Source organism: Wasmannia auropunctata, unplaced genomic scaffold (assembly GCF_000956235.1).
Source record: "Wasmannia auropunctata unplaced genomic scaffold, wasmannia.A_1.0 LD335973.1, whole genome shotgun sequence".
NCBI classification, from domain to species: domain Eukaryota; kingdom Metazoa; phylum Arthropoda; class Insecta; order Hymenoptera; family Formicidae; genus Wasmannia; species Wasmannia auropunctata.
This window is the reverse complement of record NW_012026917.1, coordinates 284,193-304,910: the sequence shown is the minus strand read 5'-3', so window position 1 is coordinate 304,910 and position 20,718 is coordinate 284,193. Positions and strand designations below refer to the sequence as shown.

At 45.9% G+C, this 20,718-nt stretch overlaps 1 protein-coding gene across 1 annotated transcript; it reads right to left on the bottom strand.

Annotated features, from left to right (window-relative positions):
• Positions 1 to 4,130: 4,130 nt before the first annotated feature.
• On the bottom strand, positions 4,131 to 20,420 carry LOC105454867 (runt-related transcription factor 1). Its single transcript, XM_011697793.1, has 7 exons — positions 19,954 to 20,420; positions 17,585 to 18,396; positions 17,185 to 17,415; positions 12,801 to 12,926; positions 8,561 to 8,755; positions 6,172 to 6,465; positions 4,131 to 5,777 (listed from the first exon to the last, which is right to left on the bottom strand). The coding sequence occupies exons 2-7, from the start codon at positions 17,910 to 17,912 to the stop codon at positions 5,431 to 5,433; spliced, it is 1,521 nt and encodes a 506-aa protein (XP_011696095.1). The 5' UTR covers positions 17,913 to 18,396; positions 19,954 to 20,420; the 3' UTR covers positions 4,131 to 5,430.
• Positions 20,421 to 20,718: the final 298 nt, after the last annotated feature.

Below are 20,718 nucleotides of genomic sequence, written 5' to 3'. Positions count from 1 at the left end.
TTGAGATAATCGACGCTTATTACATGGAAAAGTTTTCACTGCAATTCACCGAGAATTAAGCTTTGCAAACTTGTTACTAATTACAAAAGAACCGAGATCTAAATTTAAGGAAACGCAAAGTATGCATAATGGGATTAAAATAAACTCTGGTCTTATCAATCTTTTTTCCTAAAGGCGATACCGGTGTCGCCCTCGTACGAGGAAGATGGTAAAGACATTTAAGAAGACTCACCCTCCTCCTTCTTGCACCCTTCTTTAGCTCTAAGAAAACGTCACCCTTGTGGTAAGGCAGCTTGCGAAAAGGTCGGTAAAAAAACGAGTTTAAAAAAAATGTAAGAAGTAATTGCTGTTAACAAAATATAATTCAATAGCTGTCTCGTTAATTTAACATCTGTTGAAGACCCATGATTTTTCAGAAATTTTTTCTCGAAAAGAAATTTGGTTTTCTTAATTCATTAGAAATTTTAAAAAAGGCAGTATAAAGACCATCACTTCGAGGAATTGACTTTTCTAACTCATACATTTGCTACTGAATCGACGTAAGATTAGGGGGTGAACGGCTATTAAACCTACGGCAAAACGAGTCGGTAAGAAAGAAAGAATAAGGATATTTTCTTAAAGAAGTTGCACCGCCGGCAAGCGTCTTTTAAGAAGCCACTAGTACGCTTAGTCACCACCAAGAAAGATGGCGCCTTCTTTAAAGAATCTTTAAAGAATCTTATTAATAAATTGCATTTTTAAATCTTACTCGAATTCTATTCCTTTTCTACTACTGTAAAATACAAGAAATGTATTATCTTTCCTGTTGTTGCAACATTGCTTACATATCTCAATGCTAAACATTTTGTACGCGTTAATAATAAATTGTAGCAAGTCTGATTTCACCTCACAAATCCGTACACGCGAAAAATTCCAGGATCTCCGTACAGGCGAACCTTTTTTCCCTCCCCCCTCCGACTTCCCTCTTTTCCCGTTCCTTTCGGCGTGTCGGCATTTTCGCCGCGCGCCGCACGAAGAACAAAGGACGGCTTCACGGTCGGTTAATTTAATCTAAGCAAACATCATACAGATGGTACGGCAATGCGTTTCATGGGGTGTCAGGAAGATCGGGGAAGGGTGCGGAATACCTCGGATGCTGCAAGCGAACGGAGGAGACGGGGATCCGCGGGCCATGGATCTAGATACATACGTAAGTACAAGAGTATTCAAGACGGTGCCGTGGAGCGATGTTTAGCATGTAGATGAAGATCTTGGTAATCAAGGGCTGGTGGCCCCGCGGGCACACTTCGTCAAGTCTCTCTCTTATTTCCAGGCATCGTCATGCAGCGCACGAATCGGCGTGGAATTTAATACGATGCCGTCTACTACGAGTTTTACGCGATCTTAGAATATGAGAGTTAAGCTTACATAAGTTAAATAAAAATTTGAAAGAATTTTAGACGTTAAATCACATTGGTATTATTAATAAGTCCGGCAATAATGTAAGAAATCGATTATCTAATTTTTTCAATAAAAAACACAGTAATGACTAATCTTATAATAATAAAATTTTAAAAATTCTGAATATTTTTGCAATCGCGGTAAAAATAAAATAAAACAGGAAGAATTAATTTCTTTGACCGATTAATCATTATTTGCTCAATTACTATTGAATCGAAACGACTCGTGGCAAATAAGAGAATGTGATTCGCCACGATACGAACATGGTTCATACGACACCCTTTCCCGGAGACATCTCGAATTGTAGTCGTATCTCGTTTGAAATGATCGGGTCTCGTCGTCCGAAAATTCACCCCGTAATCGACGGACAAAAAGTAATTTCCCATCGAGCGCGACAAAGGGTGATTTTGCATGGGGGAGGGCGGCGGGGGAGAGTCGTGTCGGCGATAGCCACGGGGGTGGCAGTGACCGGTGCGTGTAACGACCATTCTCCCCTGCCGCCGCGTCACCGCGATTCCCTCGCTGCCACCTCCAAAACCACCCCCGTACCGCCGCGGCCGCTGCCGCTGCCGACCAGCGAGAACGTTTACGGGGAATGCCATGTGCGCTCTATGCGTAGAAAAGATGTGGGGTGGCATGCGTATGTGTGTACAATGCGTTTGGTCCGACTGGTATGTGGGGCTCTGGGGCACTTTTTGCTCATACCTCTCTTTTCATTTCCAGTTTCTTTCAATAGAAAATCAATGGACGCTATCACAATCGTCTTATTAACGTAATAGCTAAATAATACACATTGATTGAATAATTGACTTGATTACAAGTTGACGTCAGCGAATGATAATTTAAGATTATATCAAAATTCATGCGACTTTGTAAAAATGCTAATTGAAATTGAATATTATTGTCAAAATTAAATATTAATATCGATAATATATTATCAAATGATCTCAAATTATGTGACTTCAAAAATATTCTTTATAAACTGTTGTATATGGTGTAAAATTTACTGCACACATTCGCGCCATTCTTTTACAGTTTCACCAGGTTTAACTTCCTTTTTCATTCATTTTACCCAAAGAGAAGCTAGGTCGACCGCGTCCATAAATTGCATTACAGCGAGTAATTATTGTTTTTCATTACTCAGGAAGTACGCGTAGTTGCATACGCAAGTTGTGACAAAAGAGCTTCGATATTCGAGCGTTTCCCTTCTTCATTCTTCGTTTCTCTTTGTACGATGAACGATATATCCTCCGCGAGGATGCCCGTGAGATAAAGGATGAAAAAGAAAAACGCACGAGAGAATCGCACGGAAAAAGATGAGCACCAAGCAAGGCCGACAGAATCGTGAATTCAACGCGGAATCGGTAGCGCGGCGGTGTGGCCTGCGGGACGATAAATCGGTATGGCCAACTGCTCGAGTCAACGAGCCATGTCCAGTTTACCCTCGCTAGAGAACGAGAGAGAAAGAGAGAGCGCGAGAGCGAGAGAGACTCGATGGACGCGAGTTCTCGCGGGGGAGGAAAAGGGACGAGGGAAACGAAGAGTCGCAGCGGGAAGCGGAAGGGTGAGAGGGACTATCCCGACATTCACCGCACGCTATTCTTCATACTCCATTATCCGTGCTCTACTCCACTCTACTCCATTATGCCGGCACCGCGTATAAACGACGAGTCGCATACCCGCCCTCCCCCGCCGACCCTGCCCGACGCGAACTCGCCATATGTCCATCAGGTTACTCGTCGTCCTCGCTGTGTGCAACAGCGATAAACACTAGCCCCCGTGCGCGGTGGCTCGGTTATCGAATGAGAAAAGTACGTTGCTTTATGCAGACCGCTTCGTAATCCGCATCAAACTTCGCCAGAGTGTATCCTTTGACCAATTTGAAGTCAACTTTTCCGTTCACAAAATTCAAACATAATTACGAATGAATTATTTGGTATTAATTATTAAGAGTTTCGACGAGATAAAATTGTACGACGTTATTTAATTACAATTCGCGACAAATAGCGAATACTCTATTCTTCTCTCAAAGATGTCATGTAATGATTATTATTAATGTATCTGTATTAGTAAAATTATATTGTAACATGATATAGACCAAATTGATATTCGAAAGAGGGTGGCGTATGGCCACGCCTTTAAAAATATGTCGCTGTAGTACCGAGATACGCCATTTACAGTGATAAACTTAACTTGGTGTACTAAATATGAAACACGCCTTCATCATATACGTACATATACGACTTGAAGCTGGAGCTACGAGGCAGACGCAAATTCCCCTCCCGAGACCAGGTTTAATTAAATCTTTTGCAAATTTGCATATACGCACTTCCGTCAGTGAGAATCCTTTAGAACCCTTGGCGTTACCGAGACCCCTGTAGAGATTCGTTTCTCTACCTACCTGTTAATGTAGATCCGCCACTAGTCCTCCGAGATGATGATGATAATCTGAGCGAAGACGACTTCGAGAGAGCAAGGATACCGTCCAAAAAATAAGACACTAAAAAGAAAAAGAAAAATTGAAACGTGAATGTTACGCAAGAAAAATAAAAGGCTCTAAAAAGTAACAGCGTACAGAAAATCGTGAAAAAGATGTCTTCTAAATTATGTAAAAATTTTAGGATAACAGATCGGGGACGATGGAACGGTAGCGTGGGTGATCAAAGAGAAAAGTCGTGTGGATTATATTTTGAAATACACTTTTACTTCGACTCGGTCAAAAACTACGATAACAATAGGTCGGTAGATATGTATATCGGAAATCATTTTTCGGAAACGCAGAGTGTGCCCCGTCGCCGGTTTACAAAAACGGATAAGCTTCTCGCCGGCGCGGCGCGGTGTTACTCGCGGAAAACTATTTTCGCGAGTTTTGTCCCTCGGGCTTTCGTTTTCTTTGGCAGAAATTTCGATGTAACGCGATCTTCGATGCCGGCACGTTCGTTCATTCGTTCGTTGAATACTCCGCGAGCATTTCGCCGCTCGCGCGCTCCCTCCCCCCCGCGGCGACATTTTCACGCGACAGGAAAAACTTTTTCACACCTCACACGCGAATCGAATCTCATTTTGATTTTATCGGCTGGCTCGACCGGAACGTGACCGCACGTGCGGTAGCGACTTTCGCGAATCGGTCGATAATTCTCAAGATAACTTAGACGTCGCTGCAAATATCTCGCCGAAAGCGTGGAGCCGAATTTCTTCAGTCCGAAAAATGGAGTTCTTTTTTTTTCTTTTTTGACGAAAACGCGGGTCGAAGGGAAACTGAACGCGCGCAACGTGGAAGATATATGTTATTTACAAAAAAAAAAAAAAGAAAGGTAAGCTAATCGCCGACGTCAGTCGCTCGACGATATTGCACGAGTCCCGCAGCAGTCGTTGACAATTATATATACTATGAAAACGTAATCGATGAAACTGAAATATCGCATCGCTGAAAACGACGGCGAGTAATGATTCGATGAAACGACAATGTTTCTAGCTTTATGTACACGTATATACATCCCTGTGTGGATAATCATTATTGTAAGTCGTCATCACCACTTTCACATCCGTGCACGCTCTTTCGTACGCAATTTCGTTCGCACTTAATTACAAATCTCCCCTCGCTCATTTTCATCCCTAAGATTCATTGGCGTGAGACACACACAACCGGTAAAACAATTTTTTTTTTATTAGCCCGAAGCTTTCCGGAAAAGAAGAAACGGTCCCTCGGTGAACGCTGACTCGCCCCTCCGAGATTTCCTTCCGGATCAAGTTTTAATGCCCACTAGTGCTAATTCGCCATCGAGAATCGTCCTCGACACTTCGTTAGTCCTCAAAGAATTCACCACCGTTCACATTACAATTACGATCGACGATGTCGCCGCAACAGCCAACAGCCAACAGCCAAGAGAGCTGAGAGCTTGTTAAGCGTTACTTCCCTCTTGTCTTCCAGAAGTCGCCAAATTTCTCGATAGCCGAATTGTTAGATAAGGAATCGCTCGCCTCCGCCTCTCAGTACGGCCTCCAGACGTTGTTGTCCGGTCTGACTTCCTCTTGCCTCACGCTGCAACTGTCCGCGACGGCCCTCTGCTCGGCGCTCTCGGGATTCTGGAACTGATTCCCGTAGAGCTGGGAGTAGAGGATGCTGGGCAGCACGCCGGGCGTCGGGAAGTAGTTGCCGTAATTCTGCCCGAAGCCCTGCTCCTCGTGCACCGGGCTCTCGGTCGTGCTAGAGTCAGTGGACAGTGATCTTGGCGACACGTAGTCCTGATATCTCTGGCTGGAGGAGCCGCCGGACATGAGGCTGCTCAGCGGATCCAACGGATCGGACTGACCTGGTGTCGTGGTGTCCGGTACGACTGCGATTCGAGGAAGGAGAAGCTACGCTATTTCAGTTAGCCAAGACAAACAGAACACGACCTAGATCTAGCCTCTCGAGAACTAATATCTATCTGAGAACTATAATATCTATTATACTACTGAACTTTCGAACATTCTCAACCGCGAGGCATAGCCCGATGCTTCCAGTTTTATTTTTCAAGATTTTACTCAAATGAAAAACATTTTTTGACAAATTTTATTCCAGTTCATATATTCTCATTGAAATCGCTTGATCTCAATTATAAAATTACCGTTTCGGAGAGCCAAAGTTAAACAAAACGTATAGAAAGCAGACAGTTAGGCGACACCTCATGGTTGTTCACTCGTCAAAATCATGTGCAAAATTCGACGTGCAGCGAGCTTGAAACTTACGAGAGGAGACCGCGGAGAATGCGTCCTGCTGCGGTGCGCTGCCGGTATTGCCGGTGGCGGATGTGACAGTCGAACCCGCCGTCGAGTCCGGTGCCGTCGGCGTAGTCATGGAGGCCGTGCCGGCGAAAGACGCCAACGTGGACGACGGCGGCGGCGGCGGAGGGGGTGGCGGCGGAGGTGGGAACGAGGCCTGTGCGGCGCACGACGAGAGGGGACCCGGAAGGTAGCCGGCGTAGCCGGCCGTGCTACCGTATCCCCAAGAATTGCTCGCTGTCAGGCCGAACTGGGACATGTCTAGAGAAACCAACTATTTGCACGCTTCGCCGGGAATAACGAAAAGAAAAAGAAAAAACGGAAAAGATCGACAGTCGCAAAGCGAGAGAAAGCGAAGAATGTTGTTCGTTAAAACATTAAATTGCGAAAACATTAACAATCGTCGTCGAGATGCTCCCATCGGGGAAAATCAATTGGACGGCGAAAAACAAGCAGCGCAAACAAATACGTTCACAGAAAAGCGTACTAATATAAAAACATCGATAGCAATGCTGATGGCACTGGCAGTCACATCGGCGGAAAAAGATAAATAATAATCGCAACAATCGAATGGAACAACAGAAGGCTGAAAAGGTACGGGGGAGAGAAATTTTCGCCGGATTATATGCCAATTCGAATCACTTGGCGAGATGCATCGGCGGCGGTGGCGGCGGCGGCGGCGGCGGCGGCGATGGCGGTTCTGTGCGCCCCTTGGCGGATGTATTTTTGCGGGGTATAGGCAGCATCCCCGATAGATTTTCCAATGAGTCACGGGGGTTGAATGCAGAAAGGACGAGCACACGAGCGTTCGCGAGAGGGACACGGGGCGGACACGGAGGGGGAGCGAGGGGAACGGAAGAGTACATCGAGATCAAAGGGTTGGTCATCCCCCGCGTAGCTGGGGCCAACTCAAATAACCGAGCCCGCCTCGGCAAGCGCCACCGGACCGTCGTCACGAGAGCTAACCCTAAATACTGCTATCCGCCCGGTGCTTTCACATCCTTCGGCATTACCGGATTCCTTGCGGTCCGAAGAGGGGCCACCCTTTTTATGGAAAATCGCCGAAAGTTGCGCACGAGTCCGTGTCCGAATTCAAAGATACGCTGCGGGATTCAAATATCTGATTGAATCCTCGCCTCGAGTCCATTTATACAAAAGTCCGTGGAATTGCTTTGCAAAACTCTTTTATTTTAGTTATATTTAATTATGTCGTATAAAGATGATGTTGTATCATAATAAACTTTATTCTAAGCTTTTACAATTTTATTAGACGTAATCCCGCATGTACGCAAGTGTCCCACGAAATCGAATCCGCCTGCAAGCGTATAGCGTGAGAATAATATCATCGCATACGCATATTATATCGAACGACCAGATGAGGGAAAAAAGTTAATAAAGGAAATATTCGGCGTGCTTCGTATTTTATCGGGAAATTTGCTAGTAACGGAGCAGTCAGCCCTCATGTCTGAGGTAACTCATTAAAACGGCTGATCTCGAATTATTGTTTAAGCTTTTTTTTCTCGTCTCTTCTTGCGCACTACCAGAACCGTTTATCGATGTACGCGCGCCCGAGAAAAGTATTAAAAATTTTATCGTACAGATAGTATACATATATATACATCGTTCGCGCACGTTCGTCGGTCAGATTTGATCGTGGCGCGATCAGCGGCGCAATTTTAATCAAGCGCGATAGCTTCTTTTTTAAATAATCCAAATCAACGAGCAACATTCTCTCTCGCTTGACGTTACTTCGCCAATGCGTTTTACGCGCAAACTCGCGAAATCTACGTTATAAACGCGAGGAGAGAAGGTGAGGCTGCACCCCCAAAACAGGGAGCCAACCGACTGGGACGCGCTTCCGTGGCAACCCCTTTAATATAATATTTAATCTAGCTTTGAACAGGCTTGCGGTTTCCGCCTCTGAAGCCGAGAAGCTTGCTGCCGAGCCTACCCAAAAGCCGTGCTTCTGTACTCAGACCAGTAGCAGTCTGGTTGAAAATATTCCCAAACTCGACAGAAGCCACCTACTCGATGACAAAAATTATCTAAATTTCATAACGCCACTAAGCGAGAGACTGTCGTAAAATAAAATTTGAAAAAATACTTCCTCGCATACAATTCAATTCTTTGCGCGTTTTTTACACATATTTTCGCTACATACATTTGCAAATTTCTAATATATAATATGCAGGCTTACTCTTTAAAAAATCTTTAACGTCAAAGAAATGCTCACACACAAGTCGGCTACAGAAAGAAGGATACATGCAGACACATAGAGTAAATTATTGACGAGAAAGCTAAGCCACATGATTGAAGGCGAGATGATGATCATGCGCAGACGCGGTCGATTACTTACTCTGACAATTGCCAGGCATCGCGTGTCTAAAAGAAGACAACGGATCCCTCGGCTGGAGCGGATTTGGTAATGGTTGCAACGGATTTGGCAGAGGTTGCAACGGGTCCACCAAGGGCGAGGCGAAGAATGGACCGCCTCGTTGCGAGGCGAACGCGAAGGCATGAAACTGTTGTTGCTGCCCTAAAAGAGACAGCACTGCGATCAACCGTGCGCCTGTCCACTGGACCTCCGGTGTATGTATCAATCACATATCTCAACTACGTGTCGTTCTTCTTTTATTGCACTCGAAAGCGAACGCTTCAGTATCGACACCAACACTTTATTTACGCGTATAAATATAATAGGAATAATCCTTGTAAATTTAAGTTTAAAAATGTGGTATAATTTTTTACAATGCCAAAGTAATTCGAGTTTTTTTAGTCCGACAATTGGTGCAAGACGCATCTTTCATTTATACGAAACGACAAACGGAACGATACGAGTAAACGCCGTGGCCCGTCCCTTCGGAAGCCGGGGAACGAACGGGAGGGAGACACGAGAGAGGCATCGATACATTTTATTTCCCTGCGACGGTGTCGCCAACCCAATTAAAGACGTCCCAACAGGCGGACGTCCTATCCGGCTGTCCCCTGGCTGGAGGTCGCCGCTACAGGACAGCCGTGCGCCGCACCATGGAGGTCCGTTCTCTTCCCCTAAAGGCAACGATTCAACGTGGAAGGTACCGGAGGCCAGAGAGACCGACACGAAGGGTTGCCGGGCGGAAAGGGAGGGTGGTGGCGGACTCCCGCCGTCCTGATAATCCAATCGAAGCCCTAATTCTAACTCGGCAACCCGAAATTCCCGCCGGTTTGCTGAATAGGGTACGCCCGATCCGGGGACACAATGGGGGCGCGACGGCGGAATACCGACGGGTACCGAGACTAACGAGATCCTGTTAAACGACCGGCGATTCGAGCACGCCGCAGGACCGAGTGAAGCCCGGGAGAAAATTCCACGGCTCGTCCGGGTTCCTTAGGTAAGACACTTTCTATTTTGTCCTAAGAAGAAAATATATTCGTCGCATCCTTAGGTAAAGCACCTTTTATTTTCTTTTGAGAGGCAAATAATTCGTCGCATCGTCCAAGGTTTTTGCGTAAATTCGATTTTCAACCGTTACGGGCGTGAGAAATGGGCACGCGCGCCACGCGACCGAAATGCGATCGGAAAACGGCCTGCACCGTTCGAACGAGGATTTGTTTTGAGATACCGGTACAGGTTTCCTACGGCTGGCGGCTTGATAGATTTAATAAATTATGCCGCTCGACCCGCGTATTTATCACGCCACCCTAACCCTTTGAATTCGGCGCACCGCCGTTCTTCGCAGTATTTCATTAAGCGCCGAGCACTCGTGCGACCCTCCGAATAGACGTACGTGCGATCGTTCGCTCTTCTAAATCCCCTCCCTCCCGCCATTACTTTCCCGTTTAAACGAAGTAGCAAATAATCAGTGGTCAATCTTTCACGTAACTATCCCTCCCAATATTGCTCTTCACGAGCACGCATTTTTATAAGGCGCGCTTACGATCTATCGAGTATCTCGACTGGATAATCGCTCGTTTCTGGCTTATCTGGCGGCGGACGATCTTCGACAGGATTTTTTTCTTTCACGGAAATGGGGAAATGTTTGACGATTGAACGAAGTCGTAAGTCCCCGGCAAGTCGCGGCTATCGATTTCATTGGACACCCTCTTTGCGCGCCGTGACTGCCAGGGAATTTCTCGAGAGTTAGCAGCTGGCAACGACAGATCCTCATTTCGTCCCGTCGCCAATTCCCGCTCCCCCCCCCCCTCTTTCTCTCTTTCTCTCTCTCTCCCTCGCTCAACCCGCGTCCCTCAGCTTCTCTTGACGCGAACTGGAGCTGGTGAGCGCGACACCCATTTCCGATCTTTACCCATTGCCGTCGCGAATCGTTTCGTTCGCACCCGAAGATGCATCCCGCGAACCTTCGAATCCCAGGCTTCGAATGGGCGAGTCCTCGCGAGCGGCATCGAAACCCGGCGGCTAAACCTCCCTCAATCAATTTCCTTGGCACCCGCAGCCTTTCCGCGGCAACGGCCACCTTCGGCTACCAGACGAGGGTAGAATGTGTAATGAATTGCTTGTTTAATTAATTACGACCCTTCGGAGGCATTCGCCCGGTATTGTCTTAGATAAGGTTCATTCGTTCATTCTCGCGCGTTTGATCGTCGAATGCACGAATGCACAATTTGTATAGCACTTCTCCGAATGCATATCCGCTCGTACGTAAAATTGCGATTTTAATCACGAAAAATACGTAAAGATTTTACCAATCAATGTACAGACAGGAAATATTTAGACGTTACCTTCTATATTAATATTTCTCTTTCTTTCTTTTCCTCAAATTATTACACCTTGATAAATTGTGTGAAAATAAACTTGTCATGTACTAAAATATGATTATTACAAGTCCTTACAGCTTATTCAAAGACGAGATGAAACATGTGGATCGTGGGCCTCGGAAAGAAGCGCCCGAGGACCACCCGGAAAGCCGAAGCTCTTTCATCTCGCGCCGCCATCCTTGAAATTGTCCCCGATTCAGTAAACGGTTTGTTTTCATAGAAGATTCAAAGCGCCGCCGTGTGACGAATGTCTATTTCCGACATCCTTGCGCTATCTTAACGATCCCTAAAAATCTGCCTGTTCGCTTTCAAAAATATCACGACGCTCCGCAAAACTTACGTATTCTCAGGTCGGAGTGATTTTCATTCTTTCAAATTGAAAATTATTACCGACGTATTAAAAAGTGCGGCATAATAATCCGTAATTCCGTATCTCGCAATAAAACGTATCCCGTTTTTAAATACTTGAATGAAATAACGAACCGTCAGTGGCATTAATATCGCGAGAGAAATTACTTCTCTGAAACGTTACGTTTCTCTGAAATGTAGTGTTTTGCTTGGATGCGCGTCTCCGAGCGGTACACCGAAATTTCGCGTTTTCATATTTTGGATTTATGACGGAAGTTTCGTGGGTGGTCCGCAGATGCGGCCAAGCCGGCGGATGTGGTCGCAATTTCCCAAGGTACCAAACTTATGCCCCGTGCTACCCGGAGAGCGACCGCCTCGATATATTAAAGCTATCGGATATTTTTGGTGCGTCTTCAGGGACAACATTACGCGTATTAGCGTTCCAATACCTAAGGCAACACGGAGCGAAATGGGGATTGTATCGGCGGCAATGTAACACGGTCTCTCTCAAGAAGATCGATCTCATAATCGAAATACCAGCGTTACCAGAAATTTTCCCGATACGTCTGTTGCGTTGAAATTGTCGGACCCAAAATCTGTTCTTCTTTGTCCAACAAAACCAATCTTGAGACGAAATGTTTTAAAGGAAATCTTCGCACGTGATTCTACGTCACAAATTGACGTGCTCGAAAGCACAAAGCGTGCAACGTAGTTACACGTAGTAGGTTACATGGTGGGTAACAAACGGAGAATGAGAAACGTCCCTTTCTCTTCGCCCCTAAGCAGGGAACCTTCTCCGCAGACAGGCTCGACAGCGCACCTACCGAAATAACGGGGGAGAATTCTCGGTAATTGTATGTCTCTCGCGGCACTAGCGCTCGCGCGCGCGGAGGAGTTCTCGCGCGAGACCGGATATCCGCGAAGTTTGTAGGCGTCGCCCGGCGTTTTGGCCGAAGCGCCCCCGCGATACACAACCTCCGCGGGGGCAACGCCCGCAGCTCTTTGTCAATGTTATGGCGGGGACCCGGGTGCCCCGCGGTTATAAATAATGACAATTGCGCGAAACTTAGCCTTGAGGAGGGGTAACGGCCGACCGGCGCGAAGCCGCACGCTGGGGGCCATTTCGAACTTGCGGCTTTTACCGCCTCCGGTGCCACGCCGCTCGTTCGTTAGGCATTACGATCGTGTCGTGTGAGAGGTATCGCGATAAAGCCCGTTTTCGCATTGTGTTCCAGTACGCGCTCGCGCCCGAATTTCCCAATTGCAAAGCGCGACCGCGTTTATCGCGTCGAGAGTCTTGATAATCATCACGACGAAACGCCACGATTGTGGAGCTATATGTGACGCGAAGCTATTGACGAGCTGTGTCCCGCTTGTACAATGTATAATACGCTTGATGAGACACTACTATTCTATTGACTATTTTAACAAGAATCAAATGTAATATCAATATATAAGATGTAATATAAAGATATAAGAACAGAAATGCTTACAGTGATACTCACTGGTCTTGGATCGCGGCTCGCGCGGCCCGTCAACTGTCACCTTAATCGCCTTGCTATAAGTGGCGACTTGAGGCGGCGTCGTCGACACCGTTATCGTTAAGGTGAAACTTTTGCCTGAAACAAAGAACACGTTCAACGTATTATGTGGTCAATCGGGGGGGGAGGTCTGCAATATTCTACTTAAATAAATTTATCTCCTGGTGTACCTACTGCGAGCATGCAACTTTAATTTTAACGCACCGCGACGACGCGCGGCGGCATGGAAAGGCTGGGAAAATTAGCTTTCCAAAAACGAGGCGGACGACGTTAAACGTCGGGCACGTTTTTAGCCGTCGGTTTCGCCGTTCCGCGACACGTCGATTCGTGGACGCGGCCTATTCAGCCGACAACGTCGAAAGTTCGCAAACGCGGTTAGCCGGGCGAAACTCCGTGGTAACCGAATTATACGTCGGTAATGTATCGAGGGCGTCGTCGACGGTGACAGTGGCCAGCCAGCGCGGCCGAGTTAAGGGAACGGAGGGGTGGTTCGCGTTCGAGGGATGAATCGGGCGGTCAGGGCGGATGTCGCGTGATGCTAAAAAGCCTCGGTCGAGCGCGAAATAATGTCGTGGAAAAAGCGGTGGAGGGGAGGGGGGGAAGGGGAGCGAGCCGTCGCTCCGGTTGGAAACGCGCGCGTGCAACGGTATACCGCAATTTCATCCCGCGAGCATTAAGCGCCCGAGACTCCGGCCGCGAAAACTCGCTCGCGCGATCGCTATCGATTCAACGTGCACGGGCACGCGATAAAGCGCGTGAAAATTTGCGGAGGAGCGTGTCCCGAGCGATGCGAAGAGTCGCCGCGGCAAAAATTGCGCGCGCGCGACAGAGAGAAAGAGAGAGAGCGCGCGGTAATGTTGCACGCGCGGGAGGTTCACCGCAATTTTAACTCCCTCTTTTTCCATCGCCATGCATCGCTCAGCCAAAAACGACCCCGATTCTCCTTCTCCACGGTATAAATTTCGTTCGCGATGCAAGGGTGGGATATTTACATCGGCATAACGCTATTTTATATTACACGACGGAGATGTAATGATCATCTTACTAACCTACATATCGCATAAACTCTTCGTGCAATAGACGTATCCTCCAAAACATGTTTTCTTGAAATTAGATACGATAATGCTGCAAAGGTAGCGTGCTTTTATCTCCGCTACCGGTTTACAAAATGAAGGATAACACATTATGTTATTTATATCTGCCCCTAAACGAGTCCTTTTCACTTAATGCATTACAACAGGGTCGCGTTACCCTTTCAAGCAGCCATTACCGTATTTTTCTATCAGATCCATTAGACACGTTTCCGTACGTGGCAAATGCGATAATCGATCGGGTCAGAGTTCACCGTCGACTTGAACTCTCAACCGGCGCGGCGCGGCGTCAATAGAGACGGTAAAGTCCGCCGCACTGTGACGTAAGATGATCGATGGTGGTCGAAAAAGAAAAAAAAAAGGGACGAACGAAGGTGGAAGGTAGGGCATCGGAGAAATAATGGCGGAGTGTCGAGCGTGGCCACACGGTGGTTCGCCACGCGAGCTTTTCGTTTTCTAGCGAGGATTCCCCTCGGTTTTGGCCGCGAGTCACGCCATTCTCGCCGTGCCCTCACCCTGCCAGCCAACCTTTTCACTTCTGCTGCCACGACGGAGTCGACGGTCCCGGTTAGGTAGGTACGCGTAGGTACACGGGTATCACCCTCGGTGCCAGTCGCCGTACAGCCATTAAAGGTCGTCCGCCCGAGAGCTCAAACGCTCTCGCCATCCTTACGTCTTTTAAACGCGCGATTTGTTAACTTATCTGAACAAGATTGCAGTTTCCCAAACACGCGAGTCCTTATTTATCGTCCGACCGATCATCGATACTGTGGAATTAATTGAATAAATCCAATCTTAAAAAATTGTTTATATAATACAAGAGAGAAAATGAAATAATACGATTACACGCTAATAACGTTTAGAGTGCACAAGAGTCATATTCGTCGTCGAATTTAGGATAAACACAACATAGAGAGGCTCATCCTCGACCATTCGCTGATTATGCTCGTTAGCATATAGTCCTCTGCAAACGTGTGGAACTACGCGTGCGTACACATGTCTCGGCATTGTACGCTGTCGGTGTACTGTCGGGCCAATTAATTAATTTCAATTTTCCCGGAACGAAACGCAAATGCGCAATTGCAGTCTGATAACGAATTGATTACGGTCTGAAACTGCCGTCGTTACCGCGAGTGAATGCCGTTTTTCTTTTCGGAGTTGAAACGAGTTCTCGCGTTGCGGTCGATGAATCAACATTTCTCGAATAAACGCGAGTAATTTTATCAATTCAACCTTATAAATTTTTATTACTCCCAAAAGGTCAATAAATTATCCACATATATTGTGTTTAAACATCGCCCACTCTTTGTTACTATGAAATAATTTTTATCAATATTTATCAGTTTATTAAAATTAAATTCCATAAAATTTTGTTAATTATTTTCTACTCTTGTTCACGTTACATATTACAAGTAAGATGATTATGAAGTTTAAGGGAAAGTGTGTTGTAGAATTAAAGCAACTTGGTTAGACTGGCGACGTTCTCGTGACGAAGTTTATTCGCGGCGGCAAAGTCGAAGGATATCTTGCTATGGGTTGGAACTATAAGCGCGCAAATGATCTATCTCGTTAAAGGGCTTAGGGCCGAAGGGGTGGAAACAATCCGGTACCTTCAGGGTAGACTTTGCAGTGATGGAGCAGGCATTACGGTCGAACGTGCGGGAAGGGGGTTACGGCTTATCATCGATATTGCAAAGCTCTCGACTATCGCGGCAGTACGCTCAATCTTGTCCGGGCTAAAAGCGGTTTTAGGCGAAGACAAAAGCATGGCGCCGGCGTTGCGTTTAACGAACTCCTTGAATTTATTGCAGCGGCAATACGTCTAAATGCAACGGCAGCAGCGATATTCTTACTTTCGTAGATTGCATAAACGCTGCACAAAGTCGCCTCCTTTTTACACACGTTCTAAACGTAAAAAATCTCTTATAATATTATGAATGTATTAATTACGCTTATATGTGAGGCAGAAAGTATAGCTAACAGGAATTTCTAAGAATTTTCTTTCACAAATCTCGGAAGGACAAAATCCTCGCAAATTCATACATGGGAATATTTCCGAGCCCGACAAACAAGAGGATCATTAAGAATTCCCGAGAATTCGTTCGGCGCACATCGGTTTTCAGGGAATATTCAAGGAGCCAGGGAGCTGTTAGGAATCCTGACGAGAGAGACACTTCTCTTACATTCTTCATCCTAGCTTATGTTAATTCCGTGCTCGGCGAAAACAATTGAGAGCTAATCCCAGACAAATGACTGACGCGTTCCCGTGAACTTGGGAGAGAGTTCCCCCGGCTTCTCCCGGCTAGAGAATCTGCGAGCTTCCTGATTTTCAAGCGATTAGCCTTCCCTTACCAATACTATCAAAAATATGAAAACAACAGCGTACTAACAATAATTATTACAATAGCATATCTCTAATAATTATCACATTAGAACTATATACGTTATTTTTCCCTATATTTTTATTTTAATACTCATTTTAACGTTAATATTAAAAAATTAATATAACATACAAATTGCAATTCAAGTTGTTCAGTAAGCCAAACAACTTTATCGAAATTGTCAGAAGTAGGTCGGATGAACATACAGCTACTTTAAGTAACGTTAATCAAGGGCTTCACAGCGTAAGTTCAAAAGACGCAGTTAGACGAGATACCGGCTCTAATAACGTTAATTAAAACTCAACTGAAACCTCAATTAATATCACCCACCCCTGTACCGTCTAGTCGACGTCGGCGGCTTCTTCGAACGATGCCTCAGTCCCTCTCTCGTTTCCGCCCTTTCCTCGACGAAGCTGGGCGGCAAAGTGAGAAGGTCGCACGGTGGTGCGGACAAATAAAAGCCATTACCCACCCCAAGGTTTTCTCGACGCGAGGACCCAACCCCCAGAGCGGAGCGGGGACGCGAGACTTTTCCTCCGAGGAGCCAAGGAAAAACGAGGGTTGTCTCAAGACGTCCACGACCTACCCTTACTACGCGGTGTACACCGAATTCTTTGAAGGGGTTTCCACTGCGTCGGTGCTTCACCCCTCCGGCATTTTCTTCCGGCATAAAAGGCGAAGGGCGACACGCTCCGAGCAAAGACCAAGGAACTTTGGAGTTTTATGAATGGAGAGGAAAGTGGGACAAGAGAATGTCGCCCGACATTCTTCACCGTCTCGTCGCGATGAATTATTCGTTTGAATGACTACAGATTGTCATCGGTGGCGAATTTTTAAACCAAAAGACATAACAGACGGACTCACCTCTTCCGCTTCTGCCGACGAACCTTAAGTCGTTAAACTTGGCGACTTGATTCTTCATCAGAGCCGTCGAATTTCTAAGCTCGGCGCAACAATTCTCGTCGTTGCCAGCGCGAACAGTCACCAAGGTACCGTCGCCCACCTCGCCGAGAGCTACGACTTTGAAAGCCACCGGAAGAGTCTTATTGGACCTCCAGTGTGCGGGCAGAACGGTACAGACCAAATGTGGCGAGCCTGTAAACGAGAATGTTCACACGATCTCATTAGCTGCAAGATGGCTAACATTATTTGTGCTAAATGTATGCATTATTCTGTCAACAAATCGCAAAGGTGTCCTCGTTCTACAATCACTACTGATCCCCGCTGATCTCTATTTGCCGAGGTATTATCGTCGTTCAATTACCTGTTCTAACTAACTCGCCGGGATGCTCGCTAACGAAGTCACCCAGAGTCCTCTCAGCGAGGATGTCGCTGGTCATCTTAGTGTAGGCGTCGGTCAACGGGGAGACGCCTGACTCTGGCGAGGCGGCCGCGCCAGGAGCCGATGCTCCTGTCAACTGCATCCTGCCGCTTGCGCTGCTACCGCTCTCACTGGTACCGCTCGACGTACCGCCACCACCACCACCACCACCACCCGCGGATTCGTTGCTGGATGTCCTTACCGAGCCAGCACCGTTTCCGGCTACCGTGCTTCCGCTGCCGCCGCCGTTGCAACGGCCGAATATATCCATAGGCAGTCAGAACACCGGATGAAACATCCTCCCATTCGGTTCAGCCGCTGAACCAGGCGAGCCTTGCGAGCATTCTTCACGAACGCATGATCTCTCGAATCAGGCTCGACAGTCCGACATTCTTTCCTCGCAAAAATCCAAACTCTTTTCCAAAATTCTGAAGCAACCGTAGCTTATTTTCACGATGTCATTAAAATTTTAGCAAGTCTTCTTTATAATGTAGGCGAGATAAATGCTCGATTCGTAATTCTCTTCGAGTTGCTTCGTATAAGTATGCATTGTGTTGTATAAATCTGGCAGCGAATTGCTTATTCTTTTAGTCTTTCTTTAATAGACTTAGGGAGATTATTATTTCTGTTGGATATATAATATCAACTTTTGTAGAAGTTAAAGTTTTCGAGACGTGTTTTCGACGAGAGCCAAGCCAAGGTAATTTTATTCTTCTAAAATTTTATCTTCTAATGCACAGCTGTATTGTAAATATCTGAAATAAAACACAAATAGCCTACATGTAACAATAAAGTTTCTGCTATAATTTATCGTGCAATGTTTTTTATAAAATTATTAAAACAATTAGATCTACAATTATTTATTAATTTTCAAAACATCAATCTACATTTGATATGGTCGAAAAATGAAGCTATCGAGAAATCAAAAGATTGATTCAGGAAAGCCCGTGCCGCGCAATAGTATATCCTCGCGACCGTCGGCAACGCTTCAGCCATCCTTAATCCACTTAACGAAAATCTTTTACGTTATCTTACAATCGAGATCCTTTAAACCAAATTGTCTCTGACCGTCGCGACGACGTGACACCCTCGGGGCCGAACGAGAAAAGCGGGCGTAGTAATCGAACGGCAGGTAACGCGCGAAGAGAAACGAAAGGGGGTTGAAAACGGTTGACACGAACAGGAACGACTCGCACACTTTTCACGCGGCTGGCTCGTGACGTCACCGTTCATTCAGTAATTTTTGCGCACGTCACCGGGGCTGACACGCCAGATCCAGGTGGTTCCAGGAGGGGCAGACCGGCACGGTGGTGGGGACGGAAAAAATAGGGGAAAAAGAACGCCCGCCGGTAGGCACCCCCCCACACGAATGCCCAACCCCTACGCACGTACGACCGCGTGTCAAACTGCACGTGGCTACGTTTACCACGTTGCTTCTTGTCAATGACGGTGATTTCGAAATTGCGAATCGATTCATATTAAATTGATAAGATGGAGATAGCCATAATCAAAGCGACTGCGAATACACTCTATTACATGGCGAGCATGCTGATCAATAATCGAAATTGGTCATTATATTTGGCCGCGCATGAAGAGCTTCGTATAAAACAACGTTTGAAATCGTTTTACTACATTAATTCTACGTGATATACAGATGACAATTAATTACGTTAATTCGTGAGTATATAGATGGATATTCATATTGCTATACGTTATTCAAAAACCCGCGATGAAAAAAGCGGTTGTTAAGCGTTTTCAACATTCTACTGAAGGCAAAACCAAAAGTTGAAGGAGCACATAACAGAATAATACAAAATGTTTCTACGACTGAGAACAGTGATAACAGCGTTGATTTTTATTGTAATTTCGTAAGAAGACTCAACGACGTCGCGACGACTAAGATTCTCGCTTAACTTCGCATTCAAATCTCTTACGGAACTCATTCTATTTATCGTCTTCTTCCGGAGAAATTCTAGTACCGACCACGTATTATTATCCACTTTTGAAAATGTTTTACAGAGAAAAAAACTGTATTGCAATATCTTGAAGCATTTTAAAGAAAGAAACTAAAAAATGTGAAATATGTAAATAAAAAGAATATTATGATAAAAATTTTTCTTTCGAAAATGACAAGTTGTAATATTAGTTTTAATAAAATAATTAAAACTGATTACTTAAAAGTTTTATTAAAGTCTTTTACAAAATTAAAATATATTTGTTTAATTGATAGCAAAAGATATAAAAAAAAACACACACTTTTGAAATAATCGCGTCAGTAACGAAAAATAACATTTTTCAAAAAATCCACTTACTCGCGTCTCAAACTTTCGACTCCAAATTCTCCGTCTACCTGACTGCAGTTACCGATCAAATACACGACATCACATTCGTCATTATTCGCCACTGAAACTCTCGCATAATATCACGCACTCTGATATACAAATATAGTCCTATCGAAACGAGAACAAATATATTCGTCAGTCTTTTCGAAACACTTCACTGAAACGATCTATCAGTAATCAGTAGAATAATCTAGTCTGTCGAAACGGACTTGTCAAATTCGCTTGGCCGAGGATTGGTCTACGACGGTCCCCTCTTAGGTGATCCCGAAGGGACCCCTTTGACGGTTCGTTAGCGGCACTCTCGAATCATCTTCGTCCCCCGCGTATACTACGAAAGTGGCAGTTCCGTCTCGGTATAGCGTTCTCGGTAGTCAAGAGTATATCTCGAAGTATCCGTTGGGGGTCACTAACTATAATTTCGGCGGTTCGTGTGAGGCAACAGCCGTTGACGCACTGGTCCATGCCAACACACGCAGCATCCCTTTCCCCTTACCAGGTTCCTCTCTCACACCCCTCTGCCACCCCACTCCTTCCAACCTTCCTTCCCTATTTGGCTCTCTCTCGCTCTCGCTCTCTGTCTCTCACTCCCTCCCTCTCGTTCTCTTCCTCGCCCTCTCTCTCTCTCTCTCTTTCTCTCTCTCTTTCCGTCCCTCATTCCGCCTGGCGTAACCTCTTTCTCTCGCGCGCACGCCGCTCTTTATCGCTTTATCTCCCACCGGACCCGACCCTCCCTCT

Bases quoted from the DNA above. Each gene is read 5' to 3' on its own strand.
- LOC105454867 (XM_011697793.1), bottom strand. From the start codon at position 17,912: ATGGATATATTCGGCCGTTGCAACGGCGGCGGCAGCGGAAGCACGGTA. The intron at 6,466-8,560 runs GTAAGTAATCGA...TGGTTTCTCTAG, and splicing joins GATGCCTGGCAATTGTCAGA to ACATGTCCCAGTTCGGCCTG. The intron at 5,778-6,171 runs GTAAGTTTCAAG...CTCGAATCGCAG, and splicing joins ATTCTCCGCGGTCTCCTCTC to TCGTACCGGACACCACGACA.